General features: G+C 40.1%; 1 protein-coding gene across 1 annotated transcript in view; it reads left to right on the forward strand.

Moving 5' to 3' along the window:
- FRYL (FRY like transcription coactivator) overlaps positions 1–22,318 on the forward strand; it is a 245,550-nt gene that overhangs the window by 150,595 nt on the left and 72,637 nt on the right. The window contains exons 17-28 of the mRNA XM_054729167.1: positions 1,389–1,560; positions 2,337–2,469; positions 5,188–5,295; positions 7,718–7,955; positions 8,836–9,021; positions 9,485–9,571; positions 11,074–11,342; positions 12,130–12,325; positions 13,155–13,279; positions 14,745–14,802; positions 18,178–18,269; positions 20,719–20,891. Of these exons, the coding sequence (XP_054585142.1) occupies positions 1,389–1,560; positions 2,337–2,469; positions 5,188–5,295; positions 7,718–7,955; positions 8,836–9,021; positions 9,485–9,571; positions 11,074–11,342; positions 12,130–12,325; positions 13,155–13,279; positions 14,745–14,802; positions 18,178–18,269; positions 20,719–20,891 (1,837 nt within the window). The remainder of the gene's footprint in view (positions 1–1,388; positions 1,561–2,336; positions 2,470–5,187; positions 5,296–7,717; positions 7,956–8,835; positions 9,022–9,484; positions 9,572–11,073; positions 11,343–12,129; positions 12,326–13,154; positions 13,280–14,744; positions 14,803–18,177; positions 18,270–20,718; positions 20,892–22,318) is intronic.

Below are 22,318 nucleotides of genomic sequence, written 5' to 3' on the forward strand. Positions count from 1 at the left end.
AAATTAACCGCCATATTTTTGGGTTAATTTGCATACTCACTCTGATTGGCTATGGGCGTAGCGAAGGTACGGTCAATTTACATGTTTGTCTGTTATTAGGTAAGATTGAGTACAGTTAACAGAAATGCAGTATATTCAGTTGAAAGGGAAATGTTGAATGTGCAAGAAAAGAGATAATCCTATCTAATAAAAGAGTAATATGCAAATTGACTGTCACACCAAGATACAAGATGGCTGCCCCCATGTGGACACAAGATGGCCACCACAAGATGGCCTGCAGGGGAGGGCAGTTGTGGGAAGTTAGGGGTGACCAGGCCAGTAGAGGAGGGCAGTTAGGGGTGACTAGTCCGGCAGAGGAGGGCAGTTGGCTCCAAACCACTCACCTGCCTCTGCCTGATTGCCCCTAACCGCTTCTGCCTGCCAGCCTGATCACCAGGTCTGTAGGGGAGGGAAGTTGTGGGCAAACAGGCCAGCAGGGAGGGCAGTTAGGGGTGACTGTGCCAGCAGGGAGGGCAGTTGTGGGGACCAGGCCTGCAGGGGAGGACCAGGCCAGCAGGGGAGGGCAGTTAGGAGTGACTGGGCCAGCAGGGGAGGGCAGTTGGGGGCAACCAGGCCTGCAGGGGAGGACAGTTAGGGGCGACCAGACTGGCAGGGGAGGGCAGTTAGGTGTGACCAGGATGGCAGGGGAGGGCAGTTAGGGGCAATCAGGCCGGCCAGGGAGCAGTTAGGCGTCGATCAGGCTGGCAGGGGAGTGGTTAGGGGGTGATCAGGCTGACAGGCAGAAGTGGTTAGGGGCAATCAGGCAGAAGCAGGTGAGCGGTTGGGAGCCAGCAGTCCTGGATTGGAGAGGGTGCAGGCTAGGCTGAGGGCCACCACCACCACCCCTCGTGCATGAATTTCGTGCACTGGGCCTCTAGTCAATAGTATAATTTCCCGAAAATGTTAAGATCAGAAAGCATTCTAAAGCTAGAAAGACCAACCCCCACCCCCCAACTCTAATAAGAGCAAAGGAGAGGAAGAAGAAGTGCAGATATAAGTGCACTGGTGTGTGTGTGGTAGTGAGAGTTTGAAGAAAGTTGGTTTTTTCTTTCTGTGAAGCAAGAGAAGAGAGGGGAAGGGAGAGAGGAGGAGGAGGAGAGTTGAGGACAGATGGAAAAGGTTTGAAATAAGCTTTATAGCGAAAGAGGAGAGCCAGTTGACCTCTGAAGTGCGTGGATGGCATTTGGGAATTTGACATTAAAGCACACTTCAGTGCCTGGATTGGTTAAGAAATGTTAAGCAGAAAGCTTAGTTTTCCTGTACCCCAGTATTATTTGACGAGATATTTTTAACATGAACAAAATATTGGCTGAAAGTCTGCTTTAGTTTTGAAAACCTTTTCTCCGCAGAGAATGAACATCGGCCTCCGAGTCTTCCTGGTGATAGCGGACAGCTTGCAGCAGAAGGATGGAGAGCCACCCATGCCAACAACAGGAATTATTCTTCCTTCAGGAAACACTCTTCGTGTGAAGAAAATTTTTCTCAATAAAACCTTGACAGATGAAGAAGCAAAAGTCATAGGTTAGTGTTAACTCAAATAAATAAAACAGCTTGTCGATACAGTTTAATATGCTTTTGTAGCAGTTTAGATCGAATCTAAAACATACATATTTACCTATTATGGTTTTTCCAGTATACAGAGTGATTAAAAAATGAATACATTTTTTATAATATCCATAAGTTGTCAGGTTAAAAGTCTCCTGTTTAAAGCTTTATTTTCTTACATGACAGTATTTACTGCATTTCATTCTTCCTTCACATTTTAGTTCTGTGCATAATTTTTACATATGCTAAAGCCAATCATCGGGGAGAAGAGTATATCACAGTCGAAATGCCTTCTTTTGCAACAATGATAAGCTAATGTCTTTTTTTTATTATTATTGAATTTGTTGGGTGACACTGGTTAACAGAATTATACGGTTTCAGGTGCACGGTTCCACAACACGTCATCTGTACACTGTATTGTGTGTTCACCACCCCAGATCGAGTCTCCGTCCATCACCATTTATCCCCCTATATTCTCCTCCACCTCCCCAATCCTTCCCCCGGCAGTCACCACACTGTTGTCTGTGTCCGTGAGTTTTTTTAATCTTTTTATTTTCTTTTTTGCTCAATCCCTTCACACACACACACACACACACACACACACACACACACACACACAACCACACAACCACCTCCCGGCAGCTGTCAGTCCGCTCTGATTAAGAGGCTTTTATTTTTACAGAAAAGGAATTGTAACTATTCCTTATTTAATTTCTAACATTTTATAAATGAGGTGTTTTTTTCCCCCCCAGGAATGTCAATTTACTATCCTCAAGTGAGAAAAGCATTAGATAGCATTCTCAGACATTTGGACAAAGAAGTTGGGAGGCCAATGTGTATGACTAGTGTGCAGATGTCTAATAAGGAGCCTGAAGATATGATTACGTACGTAGTAAATTCATTCTTTTCATTGCTATTTCAGTTTCTGTCAAGAGTATGGATGGTTGGTTCGTGCTTACCTGTTTTGTTCCTTTCTCTCCGGGAGTTCTGTATTGCCACCTGCTGTGGTTATTCATACAGCGGTTCCTTCCACCTGCCAAGTGTTGTTCGTTAGTCCAGATAGCAAAAGGTGTCCTGGATTCTCAGTCTAGTTTGTTGTCAGCGACAAAGCCCTACTCTTCTTCTGTGAGTGATAGGGAAACCCTCGTTGCCTCAGATGTGTGCGGACTGATTGGCTTATTAAGTCAGACCAATGCTCTTATTTCCAAGGCCCTGATAAACAAAAACGAAAACCTGAAAATCTCCTGGGAACCAGAGGAACAGAGAGGAAGAACGTATGAGTAGTTTCTCTGAAACAGTACCTCATCCCTGCCCGCCCTAGCCTTGTCGCTGCTTGTCATCCCAGCATCTTTTTTCCGGATCAGGGATTTCCTCCTCAAGAGAATATAGTTTATGGCACTAACTTCCTTCACTGGCTAAGATATATCTACGTATTCTGTATAAGGGACAGCGTTTTTCAGATATTAATGTCTGCATTCCAGGTCTTAGATGACCACATTGGAAACTGAATCTCTCAGTTTAATTCATATACAGTTATTATGCACTAGTGCGTGATAATATCTCGGAATTTCTCTGATGTGAAGTTTTCCCTGCGTTATTTCATCACAACCCCTCTCCTCATTTATGTCGCTACGTTTGCCCTCCCCAAGCTCCTCTGGCTGCGTATGTCGAGCCCCCAACGATGGCAGCATCCCCCAGGCAGCCGTCCTGTGACTCCACCAGGGCTCGCTTCTGACAACAGCACTTTTCCTTCCTTTGCTCCACTCTAATCTTTGTTGACGAGTTTCCCCTTTTGAGTATTCATTTCTGTGAAATGCCACCTGAGTTTATCACTGGAGACAAGTAAGTGGCACAACTACACACTTTGCTGTCTGTGTGTGAACCAAACAACAGACGGGCAGTGACTAGTCATGACAGAATTTGAAAAAAGTGACATGATTAGTCACTGATTAAGGTGCTCATCTGTTAAGTACGTCATGATTGGTGGACTGAAGAGCTAACAGGGAAACTTTTTTATGCAATTACTTACAGTTAATATGTGGGAACTGAAGATTGAACCATGCTGGGACTGGTATTATTTAACTAAATTGTGGTTACCAAAGCTCATGCATATTGGAACCATGGAAAGAGACAACTGACTACATAAAATTTATCTGAAAATCGGTAGCAAATCCCACTATAACAAATATGGGCCTAAAATATTTAAATCATCCAAATTCTTTTCTACATAAGAATTATTTTCTAGGCCAACTGAAGAGCTTTTTGGATAAGTTAACTAAAAGTCTCATCTTCAAATATAGACCAAAATAAAAACCGGTATATTAAGATGTTAGATATTTAAAGTAAATAAAATCATTGAGTAACTAGAAGTAAATACAGTAGATTTAAATTGTATCAAGCCTCTGAAAGAACCAGATGAATTTCAAAAATGAATACATTTTATTATATAAAAATTTTAAGTGTGTGTATGTGTGTGTGTGTGTGTGTGTGCTGAAGTAAAATAAAAAGACAAGAACAAACCATAGCAACACAGTGGTATATGAGAAAGTCTGTTTTCTAAGAACCTTGTTAGTAAATTATATTAAATAAATATTTTTGTTAATTTTGTAGGCTCCCACATAACCAATGTCTGATTATTTAATATCAGTATTATCCTATCTAATAAAAGAGTAATATGCAAATTGACTATCACTGCAAGACACAAGATGGCCACCACAAGATGGCCTGCAGGGGAGAGCAGTTGTGAGCAGTTAGGGGGGACCAGGCCAGCAGAGGAGGGCAGTTGGGGGACCAGGCCTGCAGGGGAGGGCAGTTAGGGGTGACCAGACCACAGGGGAGGGCAGTTAGGGGTGATGAGACTGGCAGGTGAGGGCAGTTAGGGGTGACCAGGCCAGCAGAGTAGGGCAGTTGGGGGCGACCAGACTGGCAGGGGAGGGCAGTTAGGGGTGATGAGGCTGGCAGGGGAGGGCAGTTAGGGGTGACCAGGATGGCAGGGGAGAGCAGTTAGGGGCAATTGGGCCAGCCGGGGAGCAGTTAGGCATCGATCAGGCTGGCAGGGGAGTGGTTAGGGGCAATCAGGCAGAGACAGGCGAGCGGTTGGGAGCCAGCAGTCCTGGATTTTGAGGGGGATGTCCGACTGCCCCGAGGGTCCCAGATTGGAGAGGGTGCAGGCTGGGCTGAGGGACACCACCCCCCCCCCCCCCATGCACGATTTTCATGCACTGGGCCGCTAGTTGTATAATAATTATTTACTAAAGATTCAATATTAGTTAAATTATATTTGATTAAAATTTATTATTAATTAGAAATAATTGTATTAAAAACAACGTAATGTATATTCATTATTTAAACTGAATCATTGCTTGTTTTACAATTACTGAAAACCTTTTTTGTTTACTGTGTTTTTCCTAGAATTGTCTCTGTATTCTTTTGTTCATTTATAAACGAATAATTATTTACTGAATGTTTATGTGCTCTTTTTTTATATTAAATACATTAAACTTTCTGGGGTGGGTTTCTGTTTTCTGTAATTATTTTTCCAACTTTGCTTTCATTTCCCAGCATATGTAATATACTTAAGTCCTGTTGTGACCTATTTTTCAGGGGGGAAAGAAAACCCAAAATTGATTTGTTTAGAACTTGTATTGCTGCTATTCCAAGGCTGATTCCTGACGGTATGAGCAGAACTGACCTCATCGAACTGTTAGCAAGGTAAAGGAGAATCACTGTTCGCTGTGTTGGTTTGTATCTCTTTTGATCCCTTTAAATTTCAAACCGGCCCCGTTACTATTATCACTAAAAGCTAATGATATAGACATTGAATCCTTTGTTTGATTTACTTTCTAAACTCCCGTTTTGTCTTTCATGTTTTGTTAAACATGTTCTCCCCATTCGTGTGTAACTTTTAAAGTTCTTTTATATTCCCTTGCAAAGCCCATGTTTTCAACTCCCTCACTTTCTATCTGGTAATACTTCCTGGGATTTATAAAACACGTTATCCCTTAACATGGGTGTTATCCGTGTCTGATGATACGGATTAGGCAATTAATTTTTTGTTGGCTCCCACCATCATTTCTGTGGCACCTAGGGTGGTGGCCAAGTCTCTTTTTCACTTGTTTCTTCTATTGCATTGCCCACAGGGTTGCAGGTTTGGTTTCCCTTGGCTCTGTTAGCATGGCATAGATCTAAAAAAAATAAGCAAGTAACGTGAACCAAGCTTAAATAGTAGCTTTCCGAACTAATTGTAAGTTGAGGTGGTGGCCTGCCGAAAACCTGCTTTGTGGATGTAGTTAAGAATTCCCTAGATAAGGGGTTCCCTCGATCGTGGCTATTTTAGGGTTTGCAGATCTTGTGATCTCTGGCACAGCTGCTCGTCTCTGCCTTTGTAGCTCAGAAGCAGCTGTAGCCAACCTGTGAGAGAGAGTGCCTGAGCGTTCCAGAGTGAAACTGCATCTATGATCGGCCGCCATGGCGGCATCGAGTGAAGGAGCAAATGTCTGAAGAGTGAATGCCAGTTTGCTTTCCTATTTCCTTTGCTTCTTTCCCCTATGACGTATATTCACTGATTAATTTACTTCAGCAGAAAGGAAGCGTCTAGGATCTGGTCTGTTTTGTCCCCTATTCCTCTTATTTGCAATTGTGATGTCCAGATCTCGTGTCCCTAAAAATGAAGCAAGCAATCCAACAAATCAGAGATGCATTGTAAATGTATAGACCTGTATGCTGGCTCTCAGGCTCGTGCATACCTTAAACGAGCCAGGCTCCATTGCTATTCTCCTCATGCATCTGTACTCTGAGTCGCTGAGGTAGGTGTAAGATGACGTGTACACATTCGTGGATTAAGGGATGTTGAAGTAACCTTCAAAGCCGGCATCATATAGTCAGTCACTCCCCTCTCCCACAGTTAGCTCCCTGGGGGCCGCTATCAGACACAGCACCGGGCTCGAGGCCCTTAAGCTGGCCCGTGTGACACTTCTGATGAGCTGCCGCCGCTGCTGCTGCTCTGGGCTGACTCCCACGTGGGTCTCGCTGTGATGCATCTCCCCTGCAGTCTCCTTGTCGCCGGAGGCCGCCTCAGGGAAGGCCAGGCCTGGTTCCGCAGGGGGAAGGCTGTTCCCTCCTTTCACCGAAGCCACCCAGCTTTCCTCCTCTGTCACAGAGGATAACGCCAGCACCCCGCTTCCCAAGCATGTCATTGTGGCATATTTTTAAATGTTACCTGCTTTTCTTTTTCATTCATGCTGTTTCTAACTCTGATGCATTTGTCTTGATGCTCAGTCTCTAAACAATCCTCCTCAGGCCCAAATCAGAAACATACTCATATGATACTGCAGCCATCTTTTCTGTGTGTGTTTTCCTAATCATTCTTTTATGTTCTGTTAAAATCCTTCAACTTCTATCATGTTCATGTCCCCATATGGTTTCGATGTCTTTAAAAGGCAATTGTATATAGCCTCTCCTCTAATTTGTTTAGCCTTAACACTGTCTTTAGGGGCTTAGGTGTTAGTTTGAAAATGTTTTCTTTTTCTAGGTATACTACATTTATGAGGTTACTACTAAATTTATGCTCATTCTCACCTTCAAGAAATATTTCTCTGTTAAATTGATTCCATCTTTTTTTGTTTTGTTCTGTTTCCTTTCTTACAATCAGCCAGCTTATATTTAACAATAACCTCAGCACATGAAAGGAATGACAGAGATAAGTCATGTTCTTCCCAGTGATAGTAAAGGACTGAATAAATGTGAGATGGTGCTAAGACATTATAAGATTGCATATAATTATTGACTGATTAGAGGATACCATTGTATTTTAAGAATTAAAGGATTTTTAAATATAATGCTGATATGGCAATCAGGATTTTCCTAAGTATGGCATTTGCATTATGATTAAAATTATTCTGAGTTATAGTAAAATTACCAACTAGTATTAGTAGGTTCATATGTCAATTTAAACAAATGAGTATAGACTAGCATAGGGATGGATATAACACAGAAAGTGAACATTGGTTTCTGTCTTCATACTCGGCGCAAACCAATTAAGAGGCCGTGTTTACTAAGTTCTTGGTTTCAAGATGCAGGTGATAGAACTGCTTGGAAGGTTCGGGGTTTGCTGACGGACCTTTGTTCCTGGCAGGCTCACGGTTCACATGGATGAAGAGCTGCGTGCTCTCGCTTTCAATACCCTGCAGGCTCTCGTGCTCGATTTTCCAGATTGGCGGGAGGACGTGCTTTCAGGATTTGTCTATTTCGTTGTCCGTGAAGTGACTGACGTCCATCCCACACTCCTTGATAATGCTGTAAAGATGTTGGTCCAATTAATAAACCAGTGGAAGCAGGCAACCCAAATGCACAACAAACACCAGGACTCACAGGTACCCTGTTCTTTTGTGTGGTCCCTTGGGGTATGGTCAGTGGTAAATGACCAACGGTGTTAATGTATCAAACCCTAAACGTTTTATTCATTTTCAAAGTGTTTATAATCCCTGAAACTGAGTTCTCCTGTAGTTCATATCTTAAGTATATCATCTTTTGTGTCTGACCTTCTTCCTTTGATAACAGTGAGTTTTGTACGAACATAGGTAGTAGCGGCAATTCTAGTTCAGATTTAGGTTGTTCCCAATGTATTTAAAGCTGGTACAATAATAAACGCGGGTGGCCTTTCATTTGAGCCATTTGATTGTTTTGTCCTTGGCACCAGTCCCTATTTCTCATACACAGTTTGTGTCCTTCTTAACCATTAAAGGTGCCCAAATTATTGATTTGTGGTAATGTGTAAGTCATAGAACCTTGGAATTTGAGAACTGGATCATAAGCCAACCCAGCTTCCCAGCCTTTAATGAGCATATAAATCACCAGGGGCCTGAGAATCCACCTCTAACAAGTTCCCAGGTGATAACCGCTGCTGGGCCTCGGCCCTGAGTACAAAGGATACAATCCAGCCCCCTCACACCCCACACAGAGATGTCAGCCCAGGAGCGACTAAGAGTGTCAGCTCCAAGGTGACAAAGTAGCCACTGAATGATAGAGGTGTGAGATACAGAATTCTTATTTAGACTGCCGATTACTAGTAAGTGCTTCTTCCTCCACTATGTACACTGTTACATTTAAAAAAGTCAAGATTATTTAAATTGCTTGAGCTGAGACAGGCTTGTAGCCATAATTTCTATGATTTACGTTACTCTTAGTTGTTTCACTAGGATGTCTGTAAATACATTGTGAAATTTCATTTTTAACTTCTGTTTCTTTTTCAAGCATGGTCTAGCTAATGGCGCTTCTCACCCCCCTCCTCTGGAAAGGAGCCCGTATCCCAGTGTATTCCATGTGGTCGAAGGGTTTGCTCTCGTCATTCTCTGTAGCAGCCGGCCTGCCACGAGGAGATTGGCCGTCAGTGTCCTTAGAGAAATACGGGCTTTATTTGCACTTTTGGAAATACCCAAGGTAAGATTTAGGTACTTCATTTACCTCCCTAATGAAAATACTAAAAAAACTATCCTTCTGTCCATCTTTATTACATTTCTGTTACAACCATGCAAGGATAACTTACTCCATAACAAAGTCTTTTTGATCCACCTCAGTCCCATTTGTAACCAGTAGTGCTAAAGTGAATGTAAATACTTATTTAAATTTGGCTACTTTTCTTAAACATTCTTAAATTTCGCCCGGCCGGTGTGGCTCAGTTGGTTGAGCATCGTCCCATGAACCAGGAGGTCATGGTTCGATTTCTGATCAGGGCACATGCCCAGGTTTCCTGTTCCATCCCCAGGAGGGGGCGTGCAGGGGGCAGCCGATTGATGTTTCTCTCTCATGGATGCTTCTGTCTCCCTCTTCCTCTCTCTTCCTCTCTCTCAAATCAATAAAAACATATTTAAATTGTTTTAGACATATGTTGTCTTTTTTATAGGGCGATGATGAATTAGCCATAGATGTGATGGACAGGCTGAGCCCATCCATTCTTGAGAGCTTCATACATCTCACAGGGGCCGATCAGGTAACTGTAGTGATTTCTATAACTGTAATGCACTGCAATGCAGTGATTGTAATGAATGCATGCTGTTCAGTCTTGTTTTAGAACCTAAGTCACATCTATACAAGAATTTTCTTTACAAATGTACTGCATTAGAAAGTATTTTTGAAAACTGTTCTTTAAAAATTAAAAATACTTTTTAAAAAGTGGCACACAATAAAAAAAAAAAGTTGCAGTGGTTTATTTCTATGGTTAGTATACTTCCCCATAGCAATAAAAATATTTTATCTTTGTAAAATTCCAGACTTTTTGATCTAAGAAGTTCCTCTTAAATCTAATGTTACTGTTGTCTTTTTTTATTGCTATTTATTATGGCATATAATATTATATATATATACTGTTTAAGTTACTATGGAAAAATTTTGTTGAAATTTGGAGCAAAAATTTGCACTCTATTTTCAATAAATGTATTTGTTTAGTTTGCCACTTAAGTTTAAGTGCAATGTAGTATTTTATGCTAGTAATAATGTAATTTGACTCATTAAAATGAAGAAAAAACTGTATTTTTTACATTACTAAGAAAACGTGTGCAAACTTGCTTAGTTGAGTTTGAATTTTTTTAAAAAGTCATGTATTAAAATTTCAAGATTGATGTAAGAGTAACTATCAGACTTTACTACCTGACATTCTTTTTATTCCTGTTTTGGAATGCATGGACCGACCAGAGGTTTATGTGCTTTCTGCATAACACTTGGTTTTTACAACTCACGGATTATGTGTAACCAAGGGAGATAATAAGAAAACTTTATAAATATAAGAGATGGTTATAAATCTGTACAATTTCGAGAATTCTGTTTTAGATGGTTACCCTGAATTATGCCAACGAAAAGAGTAGTGGATGGCTCTCTTTGAGTGCCTAAAGCAGTGCCTGGCTCTTAGTGGGTGCTTTATAAATACCCGTTGAATGATGGAGTAAATTGACTCTCTGTTCAGCTTAAGGCTCCATTTTTGTGGTTTAAATGGCATATAATTTGTTCTGAAGGTAAATCTTTCTCTTCAGTATAAGCTCCCAGAATATTACTGAGCAAATATTTATGAATATGCACCTCTGGAGAGGAGCCCATTTTCCAGTCTGTTCCACTTAACATGTAGAGCATGTCAGCATGGAAGTTAATAGTTTGTTTTGGGGCTCTCTACCTGCTGCAGTCCGCCCACAAAAATTGCATAGTCATATATGAATTACGTAAGTAGTGGTCCTCAACCGTTTCGTTTTATAGATCCTTTCGAGAATAATGAAATCTATGGAATCTCTCTCCAGAAAAACACATGTAGGCACACGCACACAAACCCTTAAGTCCAGTTTCAGGAATTCACTACTCTCTTACGCCCATCTTGGAGCTCATATGAACCTGCTTTAGATCCTCTGTTCTTGCAACTAGCAGCAGGCCACGTGCAGTTGAAAGCAGTTCATGTGGCAGAACTTCAGTCATGAAGTGTGCGGTAATCAATGCTTTCTCTCTCCCTAGACTACTCTGCTGTATTGCCCTAGCTCGATAGATTTACAGACATTAGCAGAATGGAATTCTTCTCCCATCAGCCACCAGTTTGATGTGATTAGTCCATCACACATATGGATATTTGCACATGTGACCCAAGGCCAAGACCCATGGATTATAAGTCTGTCCAGTTTTTTAAAGCAAGAAAACCTTCCCAAACACTGCCCCACAGCTGTGAGCTATGCTTGGATGTTTGCATACACAAGACTTCAGTTGTTGTCCCCGCAGGTTGATATAAAGTAAGTGATTTTCCTACCGTATATGTTTTTGGTATTTCTGTATATTTATGCTAATTATGTACCTGTGTAGATTCTCAGGTATTGTGTATTGGGTGTTTTTTTTGTTTGTTTGTTTTAATGAAGATTGACACTTTTCACCTTGTGTAATATTTACGACCTTACTTTATTTAAGTCTCCCCTAATTACCATATTTTAAATTATTAGACCCTCTTGTACCACCACTTCCTATCTCACCATTTGCTTTATTTTTCGTCATTAAACTTAGCACCATCTGACATTATTTTTTGTTTTATTTTTTAAATCTCACCTGAGGATATTTTTCCATTGATTTTTAGAGAGAGTGGGAAGGAGAGGGAAAGACAGAGAGAAACATCGATGAGAGAAACACATTGATCGGTTGCCTCCTGCACGCACCCTGACCAGGCGGGGAGGGGTCTGCCACCAAGGTACGTGCTCTTGACCACAATCGAACCCGGGACCCATTGGTCCGCAGGCCGACGCTCTCTCCATTGAGCCAAACCAGCCTGACGTTGTTTTATTTGCTCTTTATTGTGTATCTCCCCCAGCAAACTCGTCGGTCATGGGTGTCTCAGGTTTCTGTTCGTGTTTTGACTGCTGTCACAAGTTCCCTGAACACTTTCGAACGCGCTAAGACACTGTGGATGACTTAATGAACTTGTATATGTGCTTTACCCACCTTCATAGCCCCCGGCATTAGTCTTCTTAAAAATTTCAAAGTATGTTGTGTTATTTACCTGTTTTGTTTGTCTTTCGTTGTTTTCCTCAGTAGCCCCATCAATGCTAAGAAAGTGAGTACGACCACAAGCAGTGACTCGTACGTGGGCCTGTGGAGAAATTACCTGCTTCTCTGCTGCAGCGCAGCCTCGTCCGCGTCGGCGTCTCCGTCTGCGGGGTCCGTGAGGTGCTCTCCTCCTGAGACGCTGGCGTCCACCCCCGACAGCGGCTACAGCATCGACTCGAAAGTAAGCTTGCCAGGGCCGCCCTGCATCGGGTGCCGCAGAAGTCACGTGTCACACTTCCTTTTCCAGGACCGTAAACTCAGTTGGTTGAAAACGTGTAGTTGTTACTTGTACTGATAATGGGGGGGGGGGGGAAAGAGTTCAAGAAATCCCATTGCTGCTTTTATGGAGTCCTAGTACGAATAAAAAAACTAAGTGTAGTCTTTTTTCCCGGAAAAGGGGCCATGCTCATTAAATTCATCAGAATGGGTATTGTTAAAGTCGTTCTCATCCCTGTTTTCCCTGATTTCGTCTTCCGCAGTTCTCACACTTCTTAGTATCCAAAAGGAATGATTTAAGTGGTTAGTTATCTTTTAGAATTTCCCCAAATTACGTAGTGATACGAATGACACTTGAGACAAGAACAGTCCTCTGGTCTTCATGGCATGACCAAAAATATTATGAGGTGGCTGGAGGGAATTGAGAAAACCTAACACGTGGGGTTCCACTTCAACACCAAGGACTCCTTTAGAAGTAATTTTGTTCCACTCATTTTTGGAACAAAACACCTAGGCTATGTGATGGAGGGAGTCAGCCTGTTACCTGATGGTGAGAGTCCGGGAGACCCTGAGGGACCCCCCAAAGCCCAGTCCCGTTAATGAACGTGCAGTGAGTCGTTGCATAAGGTGTGGAGACGTTTAGGTGTGTGCACCACAGGTGGATTTTGAAGCCCCGTTCATTCTGAAATTTTATTTATCCATTGTCCTTGGCCAGACAGTGTTGAAATGTCACATTATTTAGTCGGATGTCCTATCATTAGCGGGTGCTATAAATACATATATTTTTTTTCCAGATTATTGGAATCCCATCCCCTTCATCCTTGTTTAAGCACATCGTTCCAATGATGCGCTCTGAGAGCATGGAAATCACAGAGTCCCTGGTTCTAGGCCTTGGCAGGACCAACCCAGGAGCTTTTAGGTAAGTATCTGTGTATGTTTTCTTCACGCACTAAGAACGTAAATGTGGCTGCAGGGAGCGGGGAGGCAGCGGAGTACTTACCAGGAGAGGCACTCATCAGTCCTCTTACCGGTTAAATGGCCATGGAACACTGAACAAGTCATTTAATTTATTTGAGCCTTTCCTTTCCCATTTTGATGGAGGAAATAAGATTTTACCTTACTTGCTTCACAGAATGATTATGAAAATCAAATATTTACTATGTATACATATGTCCCAGGAATAAAATGCTGTTTAAATCTTAAAATTCCTACCGAATTCATTTACACAGTGATTCTACCAACTTATAAGCTCAATCTATTGGTTAAAACTATAGGTATTTTTCCCCTCTTAAGAGAATTAAATTATTTTTGCAGGTAATATTGACACACATATTTTACATAATTCTTGATTTTTTTTATTATAAATGAAGCAAATCCTTCATTTTTGCCCGAAGTTCTGCTTTGTTATTGCCTTCTAGGCTCTGGATTTATTGTTTTGAGATTATCCTCCATTGATATGAAGTGGCATTTGATATTTTGCCTCCAAGATGATATGCATAATAGAGACTAAATTGTAATATGTGAGGTGTGGGAATAGCATTCATTAAAAAGGAAATTTTGGAAGATTATTTTATGACAAGTGGTGCTAGTAGCAAAGAATGGGATACAAAAATGATCTCAGCTTCTTAAAAAACAAAATCCCATAAATAGAAACAATTCTGAGGCAAATACTTTGTGATAGTTTCTATAGATGATAAGATTGTGGATGTGTTTTATTTTCTTCTGCTGCTTTTTCTGTTCTCCTAATCTTCTATAACCACATTTTTCATTTTAAATCAGAATATAAGCAAAGATAAAATTATCATGCTCATGAAGTTTATACCATTTGGCTCGCTAATTCCATTTGTAAGAATTAATTCTAAGGAAATAATCAGAAATAAAGACAAAGGTTAATGTACAAAGATGTTTACTGAGGCAGTATTTATAATAACAGAAATTACATAAAATTTAAGGCATCAGTAATATATGAAATGTTAAGGAAAAGTATGATTTCCACCCTATAACAGAATACTGTGAATTGATTAATTGCATATAAAAGTCCTTATGCTAGTACTAAGTAAAGAAAAAAAAAAGGATACCATCATATATATGATAGGGTTTCAACTTCGTGAAATGTATGTGGGCTGCAAAATGATTGAACAGAAATGTTGCCATTACTTATATACATTCAAATAAGTGTCCTATACCATCTTTTCTGCTTTCCTAACGTTCTACAATGTACAAATTTGTTTTATAACCAAAACAATAAAAATTGTGTTTTAAACAGTAGGATTAGGGTTAACTGTTGTCTGTTTACCTCAGTATATTAATATTTACATATTTGCACATGTAGGTTATATCTGTTCAGCTATTAATTGAAAGAATGTATATCATTTTTCTTCTAGGGAACTGATAGAGGAGTTGCATCCCATAATTAAAGAAGCACTCGAAAGAAGGCCAGAGGTAAACTGTGTAGTTTTCTATTGTTAAATATTTGTTTGGCAAACACTTATTTGTCTTCTACACATTATACCAAAGTTAGAAATTCAGAAGCAAATAAATAAAAGATTGTCTACTGTAGTTTTCAACTTTTTTTTTTTTTTTTTTAATATACAGACCTCTTCCTTCCCACACAGGAGATCTTATGCAGAAACAAATTGCTCCGGCTGAAGTGAGGACAGTTGGGGTCTAGAGTGGGGTCGGCCAACCTTTTTTGTAAAGGGCCAGATAGTAAATATTTTCAGCTTTTCTGGCCACGCTGTCACTGTTGCAACCACTCAGTTTTGCTGCATAGACACTAAACAAGTGGATGTGGCCATATTCCAATAAAACTTTATTTACAGTAACAGGCAGCAACAGGCCAAATTTGGCCTGAGTGTCATATTTTGCCAATCCCTGGCCTAGATCCCCCAATATAAAGATGTGTGACAGGTTCTGAGCCACTTACAGAAACCATAGGTCCAGTGGGACAGACACGTGTGAACCACAATTGTAACCATGTGTTGCACACCGGGAGAAAGCCATAGCTAAGGGGCCATACGGCCACGGAGAAGAAAGCCTTCGGCTCCGCCTGTGGAGGAAGGGAAGGCGTTACGGATGAAGCACTGATACTTGAGGTGAAAGACATTCTAGACAGAGGAACAACATTTCCAAACTTCATAATAGAATCTGGCCATTGCAGGTCCTTTTGTGTCATTGTATAAGGGGGGAAAGGGACTGATTATGCTAGAGAGGAAGACCGGGAGGACTCCTGGGTCCAGCTGTATCCAGCAGACCAGTGGTCCCCATAGGACACTGGCATCTGAGAAATACCCGGAGAGCCTGTTGAAAATTACGGGTTTCTGGGCCTATTGAATGAGAATTTCTAGAGTGGAGCCCAGAAACTGTTTAAGTATCTTAGTTGAGTCTGGTGTAGAGCACGGAGAATCCGTGTTATTAACATTGGAGAGCCACAGAGGAATTTAAACAAGAGAGGAAGATGGCCGAAACCGGTTTGGCTCAGTGGATAGAGCGTCGGTCTGCGGACTGAAAGGTCCCAGGTTCGATTCCGGTCAAGGGCATGTACATTGGTTGCGGGCACATCCCCAGTAGGGGATGTGCGGGAGGCAGCTGGTCGATGTTTCTCTCTCATCGATGTTTCTAGCTCTCTATCCCTCTCCCTTCCTCTCTGTAAAAAATCAGTAAAATATATTTTTTTTTTAAAAAAGAGAGAGGAAGATGGTTAGAAGAGCTACTCTGTTAGAGACTTTAAAAAACAGCATCCAGCCCTGTAGAGCAAGCATGTCAAACGCAAAGGCTGACACAGGCCACATAAACAAGGTTTAAGTTTATGTGGGCTGCAAAAAAAACAAAAGCTTCAATTTTCATAGAAACGTAGGTTTATTTTGATAGAGACATGCTGAATACAAAGGACTGAAATAAATGAGTAATTGTTAACATAAAATAATAGAACATTTTAATAAAAATTAATATTTTTTCTTGAACATTAACTTACCAGACACTGAATAACTGCACAAATTAGTAAGCGTAACGCAAATCTATTTTTCTTGTTCTCCGAAAGCGGACTATTTCCTGTTGCGCACACCAAACAAGTCAGTCCAAGACTAATGACGTGGCCATCGGCTGCTAAAATATTCGCTGCTGGTATTAGTGGAGAGAAATGGTGCGCCTGCGCATAAGGCGTGTAAGGGAAATGAATGCAACACGATTATAGTGATCAGTCATTAGCGAACATTGTAGTGCCTTATTAATAATTATGTATAATAGGATATTGTAAAAATTAAGTTACAAAATTTTTATGAAAATGTTTCCTACATACCATTACATTGGCTAGGTCGCAAAAATATTCGTTGTGGGCCCACGGGCCTCGAGTTTGACATGCTTGCTTGCTGTAGAGAATAGTGACAGTTTTCCCGTTTTGTAATTAATTTGATTTTTGTTTCAGAATGACTTATTATGGGGAAGTGAAATCAGAAACAAAATTAAGTATCAGTATTTATATTACATTTCAGGGGGGAAAGTCATCATAGCACGTGAACAGATATGTCCAGTGGTGTGCCTTGAACGTAAGATATATTTTCAGAGCTTTAGATTCACAGTCTTTCCATGGAGACAAAATAAAAACCAATCAACTGAAACGTTGTGGAAATCTTCAAAGACTTTTAAGAAGCCATCCTGGTCAATATGAGTGTATTGCTGAAAACTTCATAAAGAGCTAAAATACTTTTTTTTTTAAAATATATTTTATTGATTTTCCACAGAGAGGAAGGGAGCGGGATAGAGAGCTAGAAACATCGATGAGAGAGAAACATCGACCAGCTGCCTCCTGCACACCCCCTCATCGGGGATGTGCCCGCAACCAATGTACATGCCCTTTGACCGGAATCGAACCTGGGACCCTTCAGTCCGCAGACCGACGCTCTATCCACTGAGCCAAACCGGTTTCGGCTACTTTTTTTTTTTTTAACCTGGCTTGAATATTTATGTATTCTGAAAGGCAAAAAACTAGTGAGTGGACACAAAAGTGGAAGACTAATAACTATGTTGTTAACCGCTCTGCATGATACAGATTTCATTATAACTAAGTAATCCAAAGGAAGGAGTGAGAGAGCTCCGTCCTAGAGCTGTACCAGTTCCCCGTAGAAGCCAACTCTGGTTGAGGTGTTGCAACTGTTATGCTAGGCCAGTGGTCGTCAAACCATGGCTCGCGAGCCACAGTTTGCCACTCTGTTGACTAATGAGTTTGCCAACCACTGATGTAGGCATTTGTACTTCAACCCTAATCAGACAAAACATTTACTCATATTATAATGATTAAAGACATTTTTATTTTGTTGTTCTTGTATTTATTTTGTGTGTGGGTCAAAATTCAATGTTAAAATGGAAAATGTAGGCATGAGCAAAATCAGAGGACTCTTCTGTCCCTCCTGTGATGTTTTTTCTGCCCTGCTGTCCTATTTTGGGGAGTATTTTAGGGATTCTTTGTCAAAGAGAACAATTTAATTAAAAGCTTCAGTCCTTCTAAAGTTGTCAGGTTGGTAAATCACCTAAAAGTAACGGTAGAATTTTTAATTTTTTTTCCCCATACAAGGGGTATCAATCACCGTGGAAAATGTCATGTGATTTTATTTGCTCATTAATTTCGAACTATCCACACATATCTCTTCGGTGCAGTAGCTACCGGAGAGCTTGAAATCTGTATTACACAACCAACATAATTTCAGTAAGCCACAAAGCTCTAAGACATTCGCAGTATTCTTTGCAAGTCACACCTTTGCAAGGTTTTTGATAAATTTCCCTGAAGGATTTTTAATTGATATCTTCGTATCCTTGGAATAGAATATGAAACGGCGCAGGCGTCGAGACATTTTACGAGTACAGCTGGTACGAATATTCGAACTGCTGGCAGATGCTGGTGTCATTAGTCACAGGTCAGTGCTGGATTTTGCTCTTTTAAACTTTGAAATAATTAGGGAACATATTTTTTCTCTCATGAAACCTAACAGAAAAACACCTTTGCAGCCAAATTACCCTGTCTGCATTACTTGTAAACATTTACCAGAGTCAAAGCTGCATCCAAGAAATTAACTAATGACTAAAAAATGTATTTCTAAATCTAACATGAGTTCTAGTTTGCTTGGAGGTAAAAAATTGGGGATAATGTTCCTATGATTTTGATATTTGTTGGAATCTAGTAACCCAGGCAAGTGGGTAGTAAGCCTCCTTTTTTTTTTTTTTCTTTTACTAATTTAACTATTTCTTACCTCATTTTTAAGCTCTGTTTCTTTTAGATTTGTAAAAATCACACATTTAAAGGTGCCACCTAATAAAGTTTGCATATTTATTCCATTCAACTGTTAATCTATCTTGGGGGGAAATATGAAACCCACAAACATAATGTGTAACTGTTTTCACCCCTCGCCTATGAAAACATAAAACCTGGAGAAGAGGCATCTTGACACGAAGAGCCCCTGGCGGAGAATTCCGTCAGCTCAGTGTTGAGAAATAACTGTTTCTTAGGAGGTAATGGTGTTGCCTGATCGTTGAAAGAGAAAAATACGCATCTGGCCATTTCCCAAAAAGGCAACTGAAGAGAGATCCTGAAGGTCTTAATAATCAAACAAGTGTAGGATTGTTACTTTAGCATCTGTCCTGGTTATTTCTGCATATGCTTTTGACAAGTGCTTTTAAAATAGAGCTTTAATCAATGAGAATTTAAACCTTTGGTTTACCATTCTTTTACAGAAAATGGAAAGAGAAAAAAAAAAAGAAACATTCAGTTTTCTGCCCCCCACAAAAATAAAGCAGTTCAAGTTAGAAAAAGTAAACTTGAGACTTGCTGGGCTTGATTTATAAAATTAACCTACAACACGTCTGAATCATGTTTCTTCTCCTTTGGTTGCTTTTAATGGATGTTAATGAATGAAGAGTCTTGGAATGATACTGTTTGGGAACTGCAAGATGTTGGCTTACTTAACATTTAACTCTGAAAGCTGTACTGATTCTTGAGCAGTAATGGTTTGAACACAGTTGTGTGCTTTGTTTATTTATTTTTTTTGGGTGTTTTTGTTGTTTTTTTTTTTTAAAGAGAAATGAATATAACACTATTGTATGTCTGGCTTTTTATTTCCTTGACTAAGTCAAAAAGATGAATTCTCAATGTCAAGAAGGCAGGGATATTGGTTTTGTTGTCCTAATTGGTCCTATGTACATTGTAGGTAACTCCGTGAATATTTCTTAAATGAGTGGATTCTGAGCCAGGTTGCAGTCTGCTGAATTAGTTTCTCATTCACCAATAAGGCCTGGCCTGGAGTTTAAAAACACTCATTGACAGAATAAAGGAAATATACAGGGTGGGCAAAGTAGGTTAACAGTTGTGAATATGCAGAACATAGAATTTATTCTTGTATTATTATTTATTAATGTGTTGTTTTCCATATGAACAACTGTAAACCTACTTTTGTCCCACCCTGTACTGTAGATGTTTATTAGAAGCTATTCACTAGTAAAAAATTATTTTTAAAATCACATATCTTAGAAGTATAACACAGAAAAGCTGACCAAAATAAATGTAAACGTAATAGCTAATCATTTAGGTAGCACTTATAGTTCATTGGGCCTTTCATATATAATAAGTCAGCTATTTTCCTAGTCAAATGCTCTGAAGCAGATGCTAATCTCAGGCTTAATAACTGATGGAACAAGAGTGGAATCCGAGACTTCTGACTCCAACCAAATGACCCTCTTCCACTCAGTGGTTTCGAGGCACCAGAGCCTTCACCTCGAAGAGGATCTTATTGCAGAGTTTCTTGAGGCAGCTCCATGGGGCTAGAGAGAAGATTTGAAAACCAGCACTGTTACTTGAATTCCCTTATATTTTTATATCCCAAATAATACCTGTTCTAGAATTGTGCTAAAGGCATAATATAAATATGCATAGCAACTATGAGACTGGGTAGAACTAGTCTTTCCTCTTTTCTTTCTTCCTAAATTGGTCCTTTCCTATCCCGTATGCCTCTTTATTTCCTTACTTTGAAAGCTGTATATTTTGATGGAGAGGGAGTAATACTTAGCACTCAGAATAGTTGATTAAAGTTAGATATGGAACTGAATAATATAAATTGCAGTGGTAATTCCTTGATTACGAAGCACCTTTTATTTTTACATAACCCCTGAGCTATGGAGCCAGCTGCCGGAAGCACCGTTTATTTTTGTATCTAAGTAAGCCAAGCACACGTTCATTTAACTTCTGTGTATTGAGTCGCATGCTACCATGAGCATGCAGAGTTCCAATTTTGATTACTTGGGAGTTTGTTTTGATTTACATGCATAGTTTAAAATCACATTTTCTTTATCACTCATTTTCTTGAATCTTTTCAGTGCAAGCGGTGGCCTTGATAATGAAACACATTTCCTCAACAACACTTTATTGGAGTATGTAGATTTAACTAGACAACTCCTGGAAGCAGAAAATGAAAAAGACTCTGACACACTGAAGGACATACGATGCCATTTTAGTGCCTTAGTGGCGAATATCATTCAGAACGTTCCAGGTACGTGTTTTAGGTTCTTAGACCACTGTTGAATATTCAGGGACCGCCATATTTATTCTTGCCCTCAGGTTCTGTAATCTAAGTTGTGAGCATACTGGGTAAATGTGTCAGTATTCCAAGGATGGCAAGAGTGGTTTGCTTTTGAATCACTATCAGCAATTAGAAATTTTTTTTAAAAAAAGCAACCCAGCATAGATTTTCAACGATCAAGACAGCAATGCAGAAATGTGAAGAAAAAAAAAAAATCAATAAAATAAGCTCTTTGGACAAACTTATTCTAGATGCAAGAGCAAAGAGCATAATGCCCTAAGTGATCATTGAGGATAGAATTAACGAGATACTTTTGAATAATGGAGAGGATATGGGCCATAGACATAAAGTACAAGGATACAGTATTAATTGAATGATTCATTTAACACACATGTGCCTGTAATTGAGCACATACCATATGCCTGGTACTGGTTCAGGCACTAGGAATATGGATACATGCAATTTCGTTTCAAAAAGTCATAAATCTTTTACAAGTGAAAGACATAAAGATGTGACTATAGCCTTTAGCATACAATGTAAATACAAATGTTTCTTTTTGTTTCTGGAAAAAAATTAAAGTTGTTACCTTCAAAAGTATATGCAAACAGCCGAAACCGGTTTGGCTCAGTGGATAGAGCGTCGGCCTGCGGACTGAAGTGTCCCGGGTTCGATTCCGGTCAAGGGCATGTACCTTGGTTGCAGGCACATCCCCATTAGGGGGTGTGCAGGAGGCAGCTGATCGATGTTTCTAACTCTCTATCCCTCTCCCTTCCTCTCTAAAAAATCAATAAAATTAAAAAAAAGTAATTAAAAAAAAAAGTATATGCAAACAGTTGGCTTTTAAAGTAAGAGCACAGCACGGTTGTATTTTTGTAAAAAGGGTCCTGTATGAACTTCTTTAGGTATATTATTTTCAAGTGCAGGAAACCTACTTTGAACTTTTGGGGCAAATGATGCTATTAAGAGGAAAAGAGCATTTTTCCCCCCTCTAAATTTCCTGATCGGAAGCTCACTAATGAACAGATACAATTTAATCAATTACTAAACACTTGTCTGCAACTTCCACATTGATTCGTTATGACACGGTTGCATTTCCTCAACACAGATTGCTGCAGAGAACTTGTAGGATAGGATTTTAAAATGGAAAGAATCCTTGGAGAGCTTCTAAACCGGTGGTTTTCAGATTATGTTGTCTTTCCTCTGGTGCCGTCAGCAAGAGGCAGCAGAATGGGTGTGGATGCAGGCGGCACACTGTACTTCGATCAGCTCCCCTTTTATTTGTTTTGTACATAAAGCTGCTACGTGATGAGGATTCTTTTGTAAACACAGCTGCACTGCTGAAAACATGCAACGTTTTAAAATAATGTATGTAGTCCAAAGCTCGCTCTTACCCACCA

Source organism: Eptesicus fuscus, chromosome 2 (assembly GCF_027574615.1).
Source record: "Eptesicus fuscus isolate TK198812 chromosome 2, DD_ASM_mEF_20220401, whole genome shotgun sequence".
In the NCBI taxonomy this organism is placed as follows: Eukaryota; Metazoa; Chordata; class Mammalia; order Chiroptera; family Vespertilionidae; genus Eptesicus; species Eptesicus fuscus.